This window comes from Mustelus asterias, chromosome 6 (genome assembly GCF_964213995.1).
Source record: "Mustelus asterias chromosome 6, sMusAst1.hap1.1, whole genome shotgun sequence".
Lineage (NCBI taxonomy): Eukaryota > Metazoa > Chordata > Chondrichthyes > Carcharhiniformes > Triakidae > Mustelus > Mustelus asterias.
Window position 1 is genome coordinate 139,485,172 of NC_135806.1, and position 18,995 is coordinate 139,504,166.

General features: G+C 49.1%; 1 protein-coding gene across 1 annotated transcript in view; it reads right to left on the reverse strand.

The window, feature by feature from the left end:
* Positions 1 to 10,727: 10,727 nt before the first annotated feature.
* Positions 10,728 to 18,995, reverse strand: part of LOC144495181 (sialic acid-binding Ig-like lectin 15) — a 32,785-nt gene continuing 24,517 nt past the window's right edge. Inside the window, exon 6 of the mRNA XM_078215201.1 lies at positions 10,728 to 12,339. Coding sequence (XP_078071327.1) covers positions 12,266 to 12,339 — 74 coding nt within the window. The 3' untranslated portion in view covers positions 10,728 to 12,265. The remainder of the gene's footprint in view (positions 12,340 to 18,995) is intronic.

Sequence of the window (18,995 nt, forward strand, 5' to 3'; positions counted from 1 at the left end):
ACAATTATAAGTCGAGTCTTTGGAGGGTTTTTCTATTCCTTGTAGAATGGTGTAGATCTGTTTGCAGGAGATGCTTCCACAGGACGAACATTAACAGGAACTGCAATTAATGGATTCCTCTTCTGGTCCAGGCAGTTCATTACTCATTACTCCCACAGAGACATCAATTATATCGATAACTGGTCGATCAGGTACTTCCAGGTTTGGAAACATTCCTTGATGGCTCATAGAACCATAGAAAATTACAGCTCAGAAACAGGCCTTTTGGCCCTTCTTGTCTGTGCCGAACCATTTTTTGCCTAGCCCCACTGACCTGCACTTGGACCATATCCCTCCACACCCCTCTCATCCATGAACCCGTCCAAGTTTTTCCTAAATGTTAAAAGTGACCCCGCATTTACCACTTTATCCGGCAGCTCATTCCACACTCCCACCACTCTCTGCGTGAAGCAGCCCCCCCTAATATTCCCTTTAAACTTTTCTCCTTTCACCCTTAACCCATGCCCTCTGGTTTTTTTTCTCCCCTAGCCTCAGCGGAAAAAGGCTGCTTGCATTCACTCTATCTATACCCATCAAAATCTTATACACCTCTATCAAATCTCCCCTCAATCTTCTACGCTCCAGGGAATAAAGTCCCAACCTATTCAATCTCTCTCTGTAACTCAGCTTCTCAAGTCCCGGCAACATCCTTGTGAACCTTCTCTGCACTCTTTCAACCTTATTTACATCCTTCCTGTAACTAGGTGACCAAAACTGTACACAATACTCCAAATTCGGCCTCACCAATGCCTTATATAACCTTACCATAACACTCCAACTTTTATACTCGATACTCCGATTTATAAAGGCCAAAGTACCAAAGGCACTCTTTACGACCCTATCCACCTGTGACGTCACTTTTAGGGAATTCTGTACCTGTATTCCCAGATCCCTCTGTTCAACTGCACTCTTCAGAGTCCTACCATTTACCCTGTACGTTCTACTTTGGTTTGTCCTTCCAATGTGCAATATCTCACACTTGTCTGCGTTAAATTCCATTTGCCATTTTTCAGCCCATTTTTCTAGTTGGTCCAAATCCCTCTGCAAGCTTTGAAAACCTTCCTCACTGTCCACTACACCTCCAATCTTTGTATCATCAGCAAACTTGCTGATCCAATTTACCACATTATTATCCAGATCATTGATATAGATGACAAACAACAATGGACCCAACACCGATCCCTGCGGCACACCACTAGTCACAGGCCTCCACTCAGAGAAGCAATCCTCCACAACCACTCTCTGGCTTCTTCCATTGATAGAGTAAGAAGTCTCACAACACCAGGTTAAAGTCCAACAGGTTTATTTGGTAGCAAATACCATAAGCTTTCGGAGCAATGCTCCTTCGTCTCCACATCAGTTCTTCCATTGAGCCAGTGTCTAATCCAATTTACTACCTCCCCATGTATACCTAGCGACTGAACCTTCCTAACTAACCTCCCATGAGGGACCTTGTCAAAGGCTTGTCTCCACATCAGTTCTTCCATTGAGCCAGTGTCTAATCCAATTTACTACCTCCCCATGTATACCTAGCGACTGAACCTTCCTAACTAACCTCCCATGAGGGACCTTGTCAAAGGCTTTGCTGAAATCCAGGTTGACAACATCCACCGCCTTCCCTTCATCCACTTTCCTGGTAACCGCCTCGAAAAACTCTAATAGATTTGTCAAACATGACCTACCACGCACAAAGCCATGTTGACTCTCCCTAATAAGTCCCTGTCTATCCAAATATTTGTAGATCCTATCCCTTATCACACCTTCCAATAACTTGCCCACCACCGACGTCAAACTTACTGGCCTATAATTTCCCGGATTTCTTTTGGAACCTTTTTTAAACAACGGAACAACATGAGCCACCCTCCAATCATCCGGCACCTCCCCCGTGAATACTGACATTTTAAATCTGTCTGCCAGGGCCCCTGCAAGTTCAACGCTAGCTTCCCTCAAGGTCCGTGGGAATACCCTGTCCGGTCCTGGGGATTTATCCACTCTGATTTGCCTCAAGACAGCGAGCACCTCCTCCCCTTTAATCTGTAAAGGTTCCATGACCTCCCTACCTGTTTGCCCTATTTCCGTAGACTCCATGCCCGTTTCCTCAGTAAATACGGATGCAAAAAAACCATTTGGTATCTCCCCCATCTCTTTTGGTTCCATACACAGTCTACCACTCTGGTCTTCAAGAGGACCAATTTTATCCCTCACTATCCTTTTGCTCCTAACATACCTATAGAAGCTCTTTGGATTTTCCTTCACTCTGTCTGCCAAGGCAACCTCATGTCTTCTTTTAGCCCTCCTGATTTCCCTCTTAAGTAGCTTCTTGCACTTTTTATACTCCTCGAGCATCTGATCCGTTCCTTGCTGCCTGTACATTTCATACAACTCTCTCTTCCTCTTAATCAGTGTTACAATCTCCCTCGAGAACCAAGGTTCCTTATTCCTATTTACTTTGCCTTTAATCCTGACAGGAACATACAACATAGGCTCATTGAGACCTTGAGGCTTGCGTGTGTTTAAACATAGACACTTCTATTGGTAAGCTTTAACAATGTACAGTACCAGATATAGTCTTGAATGGAGCTGTTCCATTCCCGGGAACATTTCAGCAAGCTTGTTCTGGCACGTAATCTCAGTTTCTCTGAGTTGCTGATTCTGCTGTCAATTTCACTGTTTTTACCTCTTCCATTAATTTCTCATTATCAAGCTTCCTTCTTCAAGCGCTTACTCTCCAGATTCAATTCTTCACTGGGCTTGTTATTTTCTAGTTGCTTTTTCATGGAATTCAGTTTATTCTACATTGTCTCATTCATTTAACCTACTTCTTAAGTTTATTTTGTCAATTCTTGACACTTTTCTTGAAATCTTTAAGAAGAGAGAGAGAAAAGAAATTACAGCACAGGAACAGGTCCTTCGGCCCTCCAAGCCTGCTCCCACCATGTTTTTTTAAACAAATTCTCACTTTGTAAACGCCCTTTCTATTACTGTGGTGAACCATCGTTGGTTACCACTGTGGGGTTATTCTAATGTTGTTGTTGGGCTAGGGTGTTGACACTGTGGGGTTGTTATAATGTTGTTGGGCTAGGGTGTTTACACTGTGGGATTAATACACCTGTGGTGGTTGCTGTTGTGGCACATCCCAGTCGGGCCCCGCCTCCTGGGAGAGGTATAAGACCCTCTGCTCGGGCGGGACCCCTCCAGTCTGGAATGGTGTACTCCTGTTTAAATAGTTCCATTGTTAGACAATAAAAGCCTTCAATTACAGAAGCCTTGTGTCTTGTGCTCGATTATCGTGCATCAATTTTATTGTCTAACACGAAACTCTCGACAGAAAGGAGAGTATGGAACAAATGCTAAAGCCAGAGCGTCTGACGCTGGATCCACGTGCGGTCGGCGCCTCTAACACCCTCGACCACTGGCTGAAGTGTTTCGAGGACTACCTGGCAGCCTCTGCAGCGGTCACCACGGATAACGACAGACTCCAGGTCCTCCATGCGAGGGTAAGCGACACTGTCTACCTCGCGATTCGTGCGGCCACCACTTACCCGAGAGCCCTCGAGCTTTTAAAAAAGCGCTACACGAGACCTCCCAATGAGATCCACGCTCGTTACCTCCTCGCTACACGACGTCGGCAGTCGGGCGAAACCATGGAGCATTACGCCAATGAGCTCTTGCAGCTTGCCAGGGGCTGTGACTGCAAAGCTGTGTCGGCTGAGCAGTATATGTATGACCTCACCCGAGATGCGTTTGTGGCAGGGGTAGGGTCCTCGTACATCCGTCCCAAGCTGCTAGAAAAGGGAAATCTCAACCTGACCCAAGCTATGGAGATGGCTGAAATGCTGGAGGCGGCGTCGAAGAGCTTGGCCCTGTATCCGGAGGACCACGTGGAGACAACGTGGCAGGAGCAGTCACAAATCCCTCCTCGCCCCACGGGCTCGCGCTCCCATATCGACCCGACGGCGGCGGCAGCCCCAGGCGGCCCGCGGTGCTATTTCTGCGGAGGAGCCAAGCATCCACGGCAAAAGTGTCCTGCTAAAGCGGTGGTCTGTAATCAATGCGGTAAAAAGGGGCACTACGCGAAAGTCTGCAGATCGAAGCCCAAGAACGGCAGTGCAGCCTGTGACCCTCCAGAACGGAGATCATCTCCATCGGCGTCGCAGTACCCACGAGGTCCGTCCACGTGCGAGCCCAGGATGACGCCATTGTGGTTGGCGGAGTCGGAGGAGGTGACCACCAGGAGTCGCTACGCTTGGCGCCCTCAACCATGTGCGATTCATGGGGGCGGCCATTTTGGTCGACGACGACCAGGAGCGACCAGCAGGGGTCCTCAGTATCGACCTCAGCTGCCTGCAGTGACGTCCAAGGGCCAACGGTGGCGTCGATCACCCTGGACCAGGCTAAGCACCACAGGCTTGACTGTTCAATGATGAACATTAAGGTAAATGATCGTACTGTTTATTGTCTGTTTGACAGCGGGAGCACTGAGAGCTTCATTCACCCTGACACTGTAAAGAGGTGTGGACTCCAGGTTCTACCTGCCAAACAGACAATTTCTATGGCATCACGGTCCCGGTCTGTACCGATCCAAGGACGTTGTGTGGTAACTCTGAAAGTGCAGGGCACAATTTACGAGCGATACAGGCTCCTTGTGTTGCCGCATCTTTGCGCGCCAATTCTCCTCGGACTAAACTTTATGGTCCACATGAAGAGTGTGATCCTACAGTACGGTGGGCCACTCCCTTCGCTGACAGTAGGGGACCAGCCGCAGCCTCCAAATTGTCCAAAGCGCCCCGCATGCAATCTTTCCACACTAAAGATCACCACGCCCTCTTTATTTAAGAATCTGGTACCAGGCTGCAAGCCCATCGCTACTAAAAGTAGGCGTTACAGCGCTGAAGATCGGATCTTCATCAGATCTGAGGTTCAGCGGCTCCTCAAAGAAGGGATCATACAGCCCAGCGTTAGTCCGTGGAGAGCACAGGTCGTGGTGGTTAAGAGCGGGAACAAACCCCGGATGGTCATTGACTACAGTCAGACCATTAATCGATATACGCAACTGGATGCGTATCCTCTCCCGCGCATATCTGATATGGTCAATCAGATTGCGCAGTACCGGGTGTTCTCCACCATAGACCTTAAGTCCACCTACCACCAACTCCCCATCCGCCCAGAGGACCGACATTACACGGCTTTTGAGGCGGATGGTCGTCTGTATCAGTTTCTTAGGTTTCCATTTGGTGTCACCAATGGGGTCTCGGTCTTCCAGCGTGCTATGGACCGAATGGTGGACCAGAACGGGCTGCGGGCTACCTTCCCGTACCTGGATAATGTCACCATCTGCGGCCATGATCAGCAGGACCATGACACAAATCTCCAGAACTTTTTGCGCACTGCATCTTGCCTGAATCTGACCTACAACAGGGAGAAGTGTGTATTCCGTACGCGCCGGTTAGCCATCCTGGGATACGTAGTGGAAGACGGGGTCATTGGCCCTGATCCCGACCGTATACGCCCCCTTGCTGAACTTCCTTTGCCCGCTAGCGCAAAAGCACTGAGGAGATGCCTAGGCTTCTTCTCCTATTATGCGCAGTGGGTCCCCAACTACGCGGACAAAGCCCGTCCGCTTCTTAAGTCCACGACTTTTCCACTCACGCCAGAGGCCCAATTGGCCTTCAAGGCATTGAAAAGCGACATTGCGAAAGCCACGATGCACGCGGTGGATGAATCCATCCCTTTTCAGGTGGAAAGTGATGCATCTGATTTCGCCCTGGCCGCCACACTAAACCAGGCAGGCAGGCCCGTCGCGTTTTTTTCCCGCACCCTTCAAGGTCCCGAAATTCGGCATTCAGCGGTGGAAAAGGAGGCTCAGGCTATTGTGGAGGCCGTCAGACACTGGCGCCATTACCTGGCGGGGAAGCGGTTCACCCTGATCACGGACCAGCGGTCCGTGGCGTTCATGTTTAATAATACGCAGAGGGGCAAGATCAAGAATGACAAGATCTTGCGGTGGAGAATTGAGCTCTCCACCTATAATTACGATATTATGTATTGTCCAGGGAAACTCAATGAGCCCTCGGATGCCCTCTCGCGCGGAACATGCGCTACTATGCAGGAGGATCGCTTGAACGCCCTCCATAATGACCTGTGCCATCCTGGGGTCACTCGGCTCTACCACTTCATCAAAGCCCGCAATCTGCCCTACTCGGTGGAGGATGTCAGGTCAGTGACAAGGAGCTGTCGGATTTGCGCGGAATGCAAACCGCACTTTTACCGACCTGACCGGGCACATTTGGTCAAGGCCACTCGCCCCTTCGAGAGGCTGAGTGTGGATTTTAAGGGCCCCCTTCCCTCAACAGACCGGAACGTGTACTTTCTTAACATCATAGACGAGTACTCCCGGTTCCCGTTTGTTGTCCCCTGTGCGGACACGTCGACTGCCACGGTGATCAAGGCATTCCGTGATCTTTTTACCCTGTTCGGGTACCCCAGCTATATACATAGCGACAGGGGCTCGTCGTTCATGAGTAACGACTTGAGGCAATTCCTGCTCTCATACGGGATTGCCTCTAGTAGAACCACGAGTTACAACCCTAGGGGCAATGGACAGGTGGAGAGAGAGAATGCTACAGTCTGGAAGGCTGTCCTATTGGCGCTGAAGTCCAAAGGCCTTCCAGTCTCCCATTGGCAGGAGGTCCTCCCAAATGCGCTTCACTCCATTCGCTCCCTCCTGTGTACGGCAACCAATGCTACTCCCCACGAGAGGATGTTCTCATTCCCTCGGAAGTCGTCCTCGGGGATATCTTTACCAGCCTGGTTGACGTACCCAGGACCCGTCCTTCTGCGGCGACATGTAAGGGCCCGCAAGTCCGACCCCTTGGTCGAACCGGTCCACCTCCTCCACGCCAACCCTCAGTATGCCTATGTGGCATATCCTGACAGGCGAGAGGACACAGTCTCGATCCGAGACCTGGCGCCCGCAGGGGACGTAGCAACTCCTGTCGCTCCCATACCCCCAGTCACGAATCCCCTATCTCTTATTTCTCCCCCGGACGTGGCGCGGTCAGCACCGGGACCAGTGCATAACAGTTATACTCCACTGTACAGCTTGCCTGAGACTCGGAGATCGGCGCCATCGCAGAAGGTACTGGGATCCCCTGCACTACCGCTTCATCAGGGTCAACCGGCCCGTGAGTCCTCGAGGGGACAGCCGGACGCTGTTTTGGAGAGAACGCCACCGCAAGCACCTGCTCCGGTGTCACAGCCGGTATTGAGGAGGTCACAACGACGGTGCGGTCCTCCAGACCGTCTGGACTTGTAGATTGTTGATTTTTAAAATATATATATAGTCTGTTTTCGCACCCCGCCGGCCTTTGTTCTCAAAGGAGGGGTGAATGTGGTGAACCATCGTTGGTTACCACTGTGGGGTTATTCCAATGTTGCTGTTGGGCTAGGGTGTTGACACTGTGGGGTTGTTATAATGTTGTTGTTGGGCTAGGGTGTTGACACTGTGGGGTTGTTATAATGTTGTTGTTGGGCTAGGGTGTTTACACTGTGGGATTAATACACCTGTGGTGGATGCTGTTGTGGCACATCCCGGTCGGGCCCCGCCTCCTGGGAGAGGTATAAGACCCTCTGCTCGGGCGGGACCCCTCCAGTCTGGAATGGTGTACTCGTGTTTAAATAGTTCCATTGTTAGACAATAAAAGCCTTCAATTACAGAAGCCTGGTGTCTTGTGCTCGATTGTCGTGCATCAATTACACATCTTTATAACAAAGACTTTTTTTTCACTTTTGGCTAGTTTTTTTTCCTTGTAATTTAGTTGATCCTTGCTTATCAATCATTTTGTCCTTATTTGAGTTTCCTGATATTGGGGGAATTTTACCATTTTGAGTCTAAGTGCCGAATCCGGGCGTCAAATAGATCCGCGCCTGGAATCCTCTTTCCAGCGCGCCCATACGTGTTTTGCCGGCTCCGGCCCGATCCGCCCTGTGGGCGGGGCTTAGCGCTGGCGGACTGATCGGAGCTCTGAACTGCGCATGTGCGCCCGGGCGTTAAAGAAAGAAAAAGCAGAAAGCGGAGAGAGCGGCTCTCTGACGTTCATCCTCTGGTTGGGGGGCGGGGGGGGGGAGGTGCGGGGGGGCGGGGGGGGGGAGGTGCGGGGGGGCGGGGGGGGAGGTGCGGAGGAGGAGGGGGTGTGTCGTCTCATCCTCTGGGAGGGGGGGGTGGTGGGAAGAGAGGTACACTACCAGCCACAGATTACTCTTCCCTGCAGGGGCAAGAGAGCAGAAGTGATGGCTGTGGCTGGTAGTGTACCAGTGATGGTGTGTCCCTTTACAGGCCCAGCTTGGTCCTTCTCCAGTGTCTCCTCTTGGACTTGTACTGATCTTGTAACCGGTTTTCATGCGGATCAACTGTGGAATCGGCCGGTTCTGCTTCACCTTCTTAGCGAGGAATCTCTTCATCCTGAAGGTTTTGTGGGATGGGATGGCCGCACATCCACTCCGGGAGGAGGGATCGGCCGCAGAGTGGCAGTGGACCCCCCCCCCCCCCCCCCGACCAGAGGATGATTGGTCACATAGAACATAGAACATAGAACAGTACAGCACAGAACAGGCCCTTCGGCCCACGATGTTGTGCCGAGCTTTATCTGAAACCAAGATCAAGCTATCCCACTCCCTATCATCCTGGTGTGCTCCATGTGCCTATCCAATAACCGCTTAAATGTTTCTAAAGTGTCTGACTCCACTATCACTGCAGGCAGTCCATTCCACACCCCAACCACTCACTGCGTAAAGAACCTACCTCTGATATCCGTCCTGTATCTCCCACCACGAACCCTATAGTTATGCCCCCTTGTAATAGCTCCATCCACCCGAGGAAATAGTCTTTGGACGTTCACTCTATCTATCCCCTTCATCATTTTATACACCTCTATTAAGTCTCCCCTCAGCCTCCTCCGCTCACACCCCCTCCCCTCCCACCCCCCCCCCCCCCCCAGAGGATGAGACGTCACACCCTCTCTTTTCCCCCCCCCCCCACCCCCACCCCACGCCCAGAGGATGATCGGTCACCCCCCCTCTCCTCCCAGCCCCCTCTCCCCCCTCCCCACCCCACCCCCAGAGGATGATCGGTCACCCCCCCTCTCCTCCCAGCCCCCTCTTCCCCCCCCCCCCCCCCCCCGCCCCCCGACCAGAGGATGACCTGGGTCAGAGAGCCGTTGCAGTCTCTGTCCCCGCTCTTCGGAAGCTGCAGCGGCGACTTCAGACTTTTATTCTGCAGGTCGGTAACAGCGCGGACGCGGATCGGGCCAGAAGACGGTAAAGTGGGATTTGGCGGTAGAGTTGGGCGCGCGGTTCATTCAGTCGATTTAAATGCAAATGCATTTAAATCGTCGGGCCGCCCGATCCGGCCCGCACCCGAATCAGGTGTCGGTAAATCCGCGATCTGCTCGGATTCGGGTGCAGATCGCGTTAAAGGCCCAACGCCCAACTTTACCGTGATTTCGAACCCGAAAGTTTTGGTAAAATCAGGCCCATTATTTCTAATCATTGAACTGCCATTTGCCTTTAGACGATTATATGTCTCTCTTTGGGTTTAACATCTTTAGTTATTCGCAGATGATGGGCCCTCCCATTGGATCTTATAATCCATCTGTACTTGTCTATTATCTTAGTCTGACAGTTAGGGTCTTTTTACTTAAGGAGGGATGTACTTGCATTGGAAGCAGTTCAGAGAAGGTTCACCAGCCTGATTCCTGGGACAAAGGGGTTTTATCTTATGAGGAAAGGTTGGACCCATACTCACTGGAGTTTAGAAGAATGAGAGGTGACCTTATTAAGATCCTCAGGCTGGTTTGACAGGGTGGATGCTCGGAGGATGTTTCCCGTACTGGGGGAATCTAGAACCAGGGGAGACGGTTTCAAGAGTAAATGGCCTCCCATTTAAGCCGGAGATGAGGAGGGTTTTTTAGAGGGTTGTTAGTCAGTGTTATTCTTTTCCTCAGAGAGCAGTGGGGGCTGGGTCAAACCCAAGGCGGATTTAGACAGACTTTTGGTAAACGGGGAGGTGGCGGTTCAGGGGTTATGGGAGGGGGTGAGGGACGGGACAAGCTGGAAATTGCAATCGAGGTCACAATCCGTGACCTTGTTAAAGGGTGCAGCAAGCCCGATGGGCCAAACGGCCCACTCCTGGATCCTATTTCGATGATCTTTCGATCTTATTACTCAGAGCTGGCAATGGCTCAATGGACAGAAGAGTCTCAGGGTGGGATTTTACAGCCTTGCTCGGGCGAGACCAGAAATTCCCACCCGAGGTCCACAGAGATTTCTGTTGTCGGTCCCTCGCTCGCTCCAATTCTGTGGCAGGCACGAGGTGGTGGAGTTCCGGCCTCTGCCTCCATTGTAAGATTCAGTGAGTCTGGAGTTGTGCTCCCAGTAAATACTCAGCAAATACAGGCGGGCAGCTGGAGTGTTTGATGACAGGATTGTCACCGTGTATGGGAATAAACTGATCATTGGTTATTTTGAGATGTTAACCAATGATTGAAATGTCTAAACACCGAAGCTATTGTAACACCTTCCGCTAACTCTCAACCTTCTCCTCACGACACGTAGTCAGCTGGAGACTCTAAATCCGAGCTTTATTGTGAGTAATGTTCTTGTGTGTGGGAAATAAACAGTCTGCTGAGATTGTGCGACAAACATTGGGGACTGAGGTCATTCACGTCTCTACCGTCAATGTTGGATTTATTGTTAAGAACTGACACAGGAGTGGTTCCAATGTTTTATTCGAGATTCACCAATGCATGTGACAAAACTCAGAAACTGCCCACTAACAATTTAAATTACCACTTATTCAACCATATGTACAATATAATTAAATTATCTGAATAAAATAGTAACACTGATTTCACACTGAGGTGAAGGGAAGCTTAGGTTTTTTGCATTGTTGTAAAGCTACTGAGTGATTGTAAAAGTCCTCAAATGGTGATTATTTCCACCAATGTAGAGTTTCCCGCAAAGATAAAAAATCCAGAACCGATCTTAGTCTATAACGGACCATGAGTATCTCTCTCCATTTGAGAGAGACACTGGTTGTATATAGACGGAGAGGCATCACTCTGAGTGTGGGGCAAATTGGCACAGATCTGTGAATTACAAACCCACCCTGTATGACACACTAGCCAATGAGCTCACCATTCCCCAGACACGTCAGTAAACACGGTGGCACAATGGGTTAGCACTGCTGCCTCACAGCGCCAGGGACCCGCGTTCGATTCCCGGCTTGGGTCACTGTCGGTGCACGTTCTCCCAGTATCTGTGTGGGTTTCCCTCCGGGTGCTCCGGTTTCCTCCCACAGTCTGAAAGATGTGCCGGTTAGGTGGATTGGCCATGCTAAATTGACCCTTAGTGTTAGGGGGACTAGTTAGGGTAAATGCATGGGGTTATGGGGATCAGGCCTGGGTGGGATTGTAGTCAGTGCAGACTCGATGGGCTGAATGGCCTCCTTCTGCACTGTGGATTTTACGTTACTGAACTAATAATCCAGGGAGCGTCGGTTTGAATGCAAGTACTTGATTTCAGTTCAGTCTAGAACTTAAAAGTGATCAGTAAAAACGATCATGAAGATGCTGGATTGTCGGAAAAACCCAACTGGTTCTTGAACTTCCTCCAGGGATGGGGATTTGCTGATATGATTGCAGTCCCACCCCAACGTGGATATGGCTCAATCAGATACCTGGTTATATCAGCAAATCTCTGCGAGGGTCTTCGAAGCTGGGTGAAGGAAGTCCACGTCCATTGTCTCAGGCAGTGGGGAATAAATGCCAGTGACGGCCACATCCCTGAGAATGAAATCTGCAGCTGATGAATCTATGAGCAGAACCTCTACACACATTCCCCAATCTTTGGCTTTGCCAATCTTTATGTTGGGGTTCATATAGATGACGGTGATCTTCTGCCTTCTGGGATGAGGCTGTGGTGATCCCACATCGGACAGTCAGTTGATCGGGTAGTTGGTGGCTCTCTGCGTGAGTCCAGCCAGTCCGAGGGAAGACATCTGTAGAAGTCTCAGTTCACCCACCTGCACATATTGCATCGATGCTCAGAGTGGGACTACCACGTGGTGATGGCCATTTCACACAGAATCTCACTCCTTTCAGGTGTTTTTTGTTGTTGCATTTCAGGGTAACCTCCTCCTGCAATGTCTAGTCCCAGGGTGAGGCCGCAATCACTCATCACAACCAATAAAAAGTCGTTCATTGTTAACTTCAGGAGGGGATTCTGGGACAGCGCAAGTCATCTCTGTAAAAGAGAAAGAACTAACCTCAGGATTGGAGATACTCTCACTCTCTGCCTGTCTCACAGAATGCTAAGCCAGTATTACGGATTTAGTTATTCCCAGTACATTCCACTCTTTCTAGAATATTCTTTCTAGAATAATCTGTTTCATTGAGACTCGAAATGTTGGCTCTATTCTCTCTCCTCAGATGCTGTCAGACATAAGTTCATAAGCTATAGGAGCAGAATTAGGCCATTCGGCCCATCGAGTCTGCTCCGCCATTCGATCATGGCTGATATGCTCCTCATCCCCATTTTCCTGCCTTCTCCTCATAACCCTTCAACCCATTACCAATTAAAAATCTGTCTAACTCCTCCTTAAATTTACTCACTGTCCCAGCATCCACCGCACTTGCTGAGATTTTCCAGCATTTTCTGTTTGTGTTTCAGTTAGAAATATAGAAACATAGAAAAACTACAGCACAAACGGGCCCTTCGGCCCCACAAGTTGTGCCGAACATATCCCTACCTTTTAGGCCTACCTATAACCCTCCATCCTATTAAGTCCCGTGTACTCATCCAGGAGTCTCTTAAAAGACCCTATTGAGTTTGCCTCCACCACCACTGACGGCAGCCGATTCCACTCGCCCACCACCCTCTGTGTGAAAAACTTACCCCTAACATTTCCCCTGCACCTACCCCCCCCGCACCTTAAACCTGTGTCCTCTCGTAGCAGCCATTTTCACCCTGGGAAAAAGCCTCTGAGAGTCCACCCGATCTATGCCTCTCAACATCTTATGTACCTCTATTAGGTCTCCCCTCATCCTACGTCTCTCCAAGGAGAAAAGACCGAGCTCCCTCAGCCTATCCTCATAAGGCATGCCACTCAATCCAGGCAACATCCTTGTAAATCTCCTCTGCACCCTTTCAATCTTTTCCACATCCTTCCTGTAATGAGGCGACCAGAACTGAGCACAGTACTCCATGACCATGAAACCATTGTCGATTGTCAGAAAAACCCATCTGATTCATTAATGTCCTTCAGGGAAGGAAATCTGCCGTCCTTACCTGGTCTGGCCTACATGTGATTCCAGAGCCACAGCAATGTGGTTGACACTGCCCTCTGAACAAGGGCAACTAGGGATGGGCAATAAATGCTGGCCAGCCAGCGACGCCCATGACCCACGGATGAATAAGAAAAATATTTCTCAACGTGGGTAAAGATATCAAAAAATAAATCCGAGTTTCCATAAGTGTCACAAAGAGATAATTAGTGATGGGCCAGCGGCTAGAGATTTTGGGGGGAATTTTATGAAGGTGACAATGGTCTTGGCCACTAGCTGGAGAGCTGGTGAGAACCCCCATGCTGCCTCTTTTCAGGAAGGCAACTGTATCTTGTTCATTCAGGCTCTTGAGAGGGCAGCTGCAGGGCCTTCCCCCCAAGGTCAGGCACTGCACCAACCTGGGGCCTCGGATCAAGGAGGGAGCCTGGCACAGGGTAATAATGGTGGCATTAGGTTTTTGAGGGGGGGGTGAGGGAGATCAGTAGCAAGGGCAGTAGCAAGAGCAGGGAGCGTGGCTCCCCCTACCTGCTGTCACATTCTCCATCAGGCATTGAGTGTCTTTGAATGATTGACGCCCTACTAGAGAGCTCACAAACTTAATACCAGCAGCAACAGGATGAAGCCCTTAACTGGGTAGGAATTGGCTACTAAAGAGTGCCAATGGGGGCGAGCTGGGAAGGCTGTCCAGGACCCTGCCCCTGCACAGAGGTGGCAGGTGGCATGGTCAGAACCGCCCACATTCCCACCCAATTAAATCATAGAATCCCCACACTGTAGAAAGAGGCCATTTGGCCCATCGAGTCTGCACTGACTTTCCAACAGAGTATCTTACTCAGGCCTTATCCCTGTAACCCCAAATATTTACCCCGCTAATCCCTGTAACCTATCTTGGGACATTAAGGGGCAATTTAACATGGCCAATCCACCTAACCTGCACATCTTTGGACTGTGGGAGGAAACCGGAGCACCCGGAGGAAACCCACGCAGACACGGGGAGAATGTGCAGACTCGGCACTGACAGTGACCCGAGGTTGAAATTGAACCCGGGTCCCTGGCGCTGTGAGGCAGCAGTGCTAACCACCGTGCTACCATGCCACCCCTCCAATGTCCCCTCTGCCACCAAACGTGTCATGGGGGAGGGCACAAAGTTCTGCTCCGACCAATGCTGTTTTACTCTCTATTTACAAGGGAGAGAATATTGTCTGGAACTTTGCACAGTCCAAGAGTCGTCTCACCGACATTTCACTCAAGCACTCCAGCTATGGAAAGATATTTTGATAAAATGCAGTAGGAATATAATGAAGCGCTAAGCTCAATTTCTGCAGCTGTTAATGGTTAAAAATGCTGACCAGAGGATTGGGTCTGAAAGGTTTCTGTAGACATTTCATTTCCCTTTGATAATGCCTTAAAAACTATTTCAATGAATCTGCCAATAGATCAACTTCTTTAGCCACTAGAGGTCACCTTGTCTATTCAACATGGGCTCAAATCAAACACACACGTCAACCTGTTGAAAAGCCATTACATTTGAAGGAGATACTGGTGTAAAGTCACTGAGTTTAAATTCAATTAATAAATCTGGGATTGAAAGCTAGTCTCAGTAATGGTGAGTGCAACAACTATCATTGATTGTTGGAAAAACCCGTTTGGTTATTTGGTTCACTAATGTAATAAAAACAGAAAATGCTGGAAAGCTCGGCTAGTCTGGTAGCACATGGCATTCCAGCATTTTCTGTTTTCTATCCCTCAGCTAATAAAGGCAAGCATCACATTTTCTTTATTGATTCATGGGATATGGACGTCACTGGCTGGCCAGCATTTATTGCCAATCCCTAGTTTGCCTTTGAACTGAATGGCTTCTAGGCCATTTCAGAGGGCAGTTGAGAGCCAACCACATTGCTGTGGCTCTGGAGCCACATGTAGGCCAGACCGGGTAAGGATGGCAGATTTCCTTCCCTAAAGGACATTAGTGAACCAGATGGGTTTTTCTGACAATCGACAATGATTTCATGGTCATCAGTAGATTCTTAATTCCAGAAATAAATTATAAATTATATTTCTTCTTAACCACCTTATCTACCTGTCCTGCTGCCTTCAGGGATCTTTTGGACATGCACCCCAAGGTCCCTCTGTTCCTCTGTACTTCCGAGTGTCCTACCATTCATTGTGTATTCCCTCCCCTTGTGAGTCCACCAAAGCACATCACCTCACGCTTTTCAGATTTAAATTCCATTTGATACTGTTCTGCCCATCTGACCAGCCCGTCTGTATCATCCTGTAATCTAAAACTTTCCTCCTTGCTATTTACCACACCACCAATTTTCATTTCATCTGTGAACATACTGATCATACCACCCACATTCACATCTAGATCATCAAGGTACACGATAAACAGCAAAGGATCCAGCACCGATCCCTGTGGTACCACTGGACACAGGCTTCCAGTCACAAAACCAACCTTCCACCATCACTCTCTGCCTCCTGCCACAAAGCTAATTTTGGATTCAATTTGCCAAATTATCCTGGATCCCTGGGCTCTTCCTGAGCAGTCTCCAAATGTGGGACCTTGTCAAAAGCCTTACTGAAGTCCATGTAGACCACATCAAGTGCACTGTCCTCATCTACACACTTAGTCACCTTCTCAAAAAATTCAATCAAATGTGTTAGATGTGATCTTCCCCTGACAAAGCCATGCTGACTATCCTTAATTAATCCTTGCCTCTCTCCAAGTAGAGATTAATTCTGCCCCTCAGAGTTTTTTCCAATAAGTTCCCTTTCACTGATGTTAGACTCACTGGCCTGTAATTTCCTGTTTTTTTCTCTACTTCCCTTCTTGAACAATGGTACCACATTAGCTGTTTTCCAGTCCTCTGGCACCTTTCCTGTGGCCAGAGAGGAATTGAAAATTAGTGTCAGTCTCCCACAGCAGCCTAGGGCACAATTCATCTGGACCTGGAGATTTATCCACTTTTAAGTCTGCAACACCTCCAATACCTTGTCTTTCCCTATGTCAATTTGCTCAAAATCCTCACAGTCTCTGTCCCTGAATTCCATACCATCATCCTCATTCTCTTGGGTGAAGACAGATGTGGTGATACCTCACCTATGTCCATCAGCTCCACACAGATGTTGCACTTTAGTCCCTAATGGGGCCCACTCTTTCCCTGGTTATCCTCTTGCCCTTAAATAATTATAAAACACCTTGGGATTTTCCATTATTTTGCCTGCCAATGTTTTTTATGCCCCTCTTCACTCTCCTAATTTCTTTTTGAAGTACCCCCCTTGCACTCCCTGTTCTCCCCGAGAGCATTCACTGTTTTCAGACCCCGCTATCTGCCATAAGCCCCCTTTTTTTCCCCTTATCCAATCCTGTATACCCCTCAATATCCAGCGTTCTCTGGACTTGCTGGTCCCACCCTTTACCTTTATTCTCTCTACTTCCTTTCTGAATGACTGCTCTAATGTGGATCTTTCTAGAAGAGGCTGCTCCCAGTCCACTATTGGCAGATCCTGTCTTATTCTATTAAAATCGCCCTTCCCCCATTCAGAAACATTGGGCGGGTTTTCTGGCTGCGTTCGCCCAGATATTGGAAAATCCCACCCAAGGTCAACGGACCTTCCATGGTCCGTCCCTCGCCCGCTCCGATTCCTGTGGCGGGTGGAACAGGAAAGTTCACCCCCTTATTTCTGGTTCATTTTTGTCCATTTCCATAATTATCTTAAATCTTACTGAGTTATGGTCACTATCACCGAAATGCTGCCCCAGTGACACCCCCATCACCTGCTTGGCTTCGTTCCCTAAAATTAGGTCAAGTATCACCCCTTCTCTTGTGGGACTTTATCGGTGCTGGATCCAAAAGCTCTCCTGGATGCACTTTAAGAATTCCACTCCCTCTTTCACACTTTGCCTATCCCAATTAATGTTAACTATTATTACCCAATTATTTTTATACTTCTCAGAGATTTGTCTACTGTTCTTCTATCCCTCCCTGACTGTTTGGGGGCCTATAGTACACTCCCAACAATGTGATTGCTCCCATTTTATTTTGTACTTCCACCCATAGGACCTCAGTTGAGGAGCTTACTAAGATATCATCCCTCCTCACTGCACTCACTGATTCCTCAATCAATATTGCGACACCACTTCCTCTTTTACAGCCCATTCCCCGTCCGTGGTAGGGAAGTTGTTGGAGAGGATTCTTAGAGACAGGATGTATGTGCATTTAGAACGGAACAATCTCATTAGTGACAGACAGCATGGTTTTGTAAGAGGGAGGTCGTGCCTTACAAATTTGGTGGAGTTTTTTGAGGAAGTGACAAAAACGGTTGACGAAGGAAGGGCCGTGGATGTCGTCTATATGGATTTCAGTAAGGCATTTGACAAAGTCCCACATGGCAGGTTGGTTAAGAAGGTTAAGGCTCATGGGATACAAGGAGAAGTGGCTAGATGGGTGGAGAACTGGCTTGGCCATAGGAGACAGAGGGTAGTGGTTGAAGGGTCTTTTTCCGGCTGGAGGTCTGTGACCAGTGGTGTTCCGCAGGGCTCTGTACTGGGACCTCTGCTATTTGTGATATATATAAATGATTTGGAAGAAGGTGTAACTGGTGTAATCAGCAAGTTTGCGGATGACACGAAGATGGCTGGACTTGCGGATAGCGAAGAGCATTGTCGGGCAATACAGCAGGATATAGATAGGCTGGAAAATTGGGCGGAGAGGTGGCAGATGGAGTTTAATCCGGATAAATGTGAAGTGATGCATTTTGGAAGAAATAATGTAGGGAGGAGTTATTCAATAAATGGCAGAGTCATCAGGAGTATAGAAACACAGAGGGATCTAGGTGTGCAAGTCCACAAATCCTTGAAGGTGGCAACACAGGTGGAGAAGGTGGTGAAGAAGGCATATGGTATGCTTGCCTTTATAGGACGGGGTATAGAGTATAAAAGCTGGAGTCTGATGATGCAGCTGTATAGCACGCTGGTTAGGCCCCATTTGGAGTACTGCGTCCAGTTCTGGTCGCCGCACTACCAGAAGGACGTGGAGGCGTTAGAGAGAGAGCAGAGAAGGTTTACCAGGATGTTGCCCGGTATGGAGGGTCTTAGCTATGAGGAGAGATTGGGTAAACTGGGTTGTTCTCCCTGGAAAGACGGAGAATGAGAGGAGATCTAATAGAGGTGTACAAGATTATGAAGGGGATAGATAGGTGAACGGTGGGAAGCTTTTTCCCAGGTCGGAGGTGACGTTCACGAGGGGTCACGGGCTCAAGGTGAGAGGGGCGAAGTATAACTCAGATATTAGAGGGATGTTTTTTACACAGAGGGTGGTGGGGGCCTGGAATGCGCTGCCAAGTAGGGTGGTGGAGGCAGGCACGCTGACATCGTTTAAGACTTACCTGGATAGTCACATGAGCAGCCTGGGAATGGAGGGATACAAACGATTGGTCGAGTTGGACCAAGGAGCGGCACAGGCTTGGAGGGCCGAAGGGCCTGTTTCCTGTGCTGTACTGTTCTTTGTTCTCTCCTGAAGACTCTATACCCCAGTCCCGTCCCTCCCTCAACTATGTCTCTGTGATAGAAATAATTTTATATCCCCATGTGTTAATGCTCGCCCTCAGTTC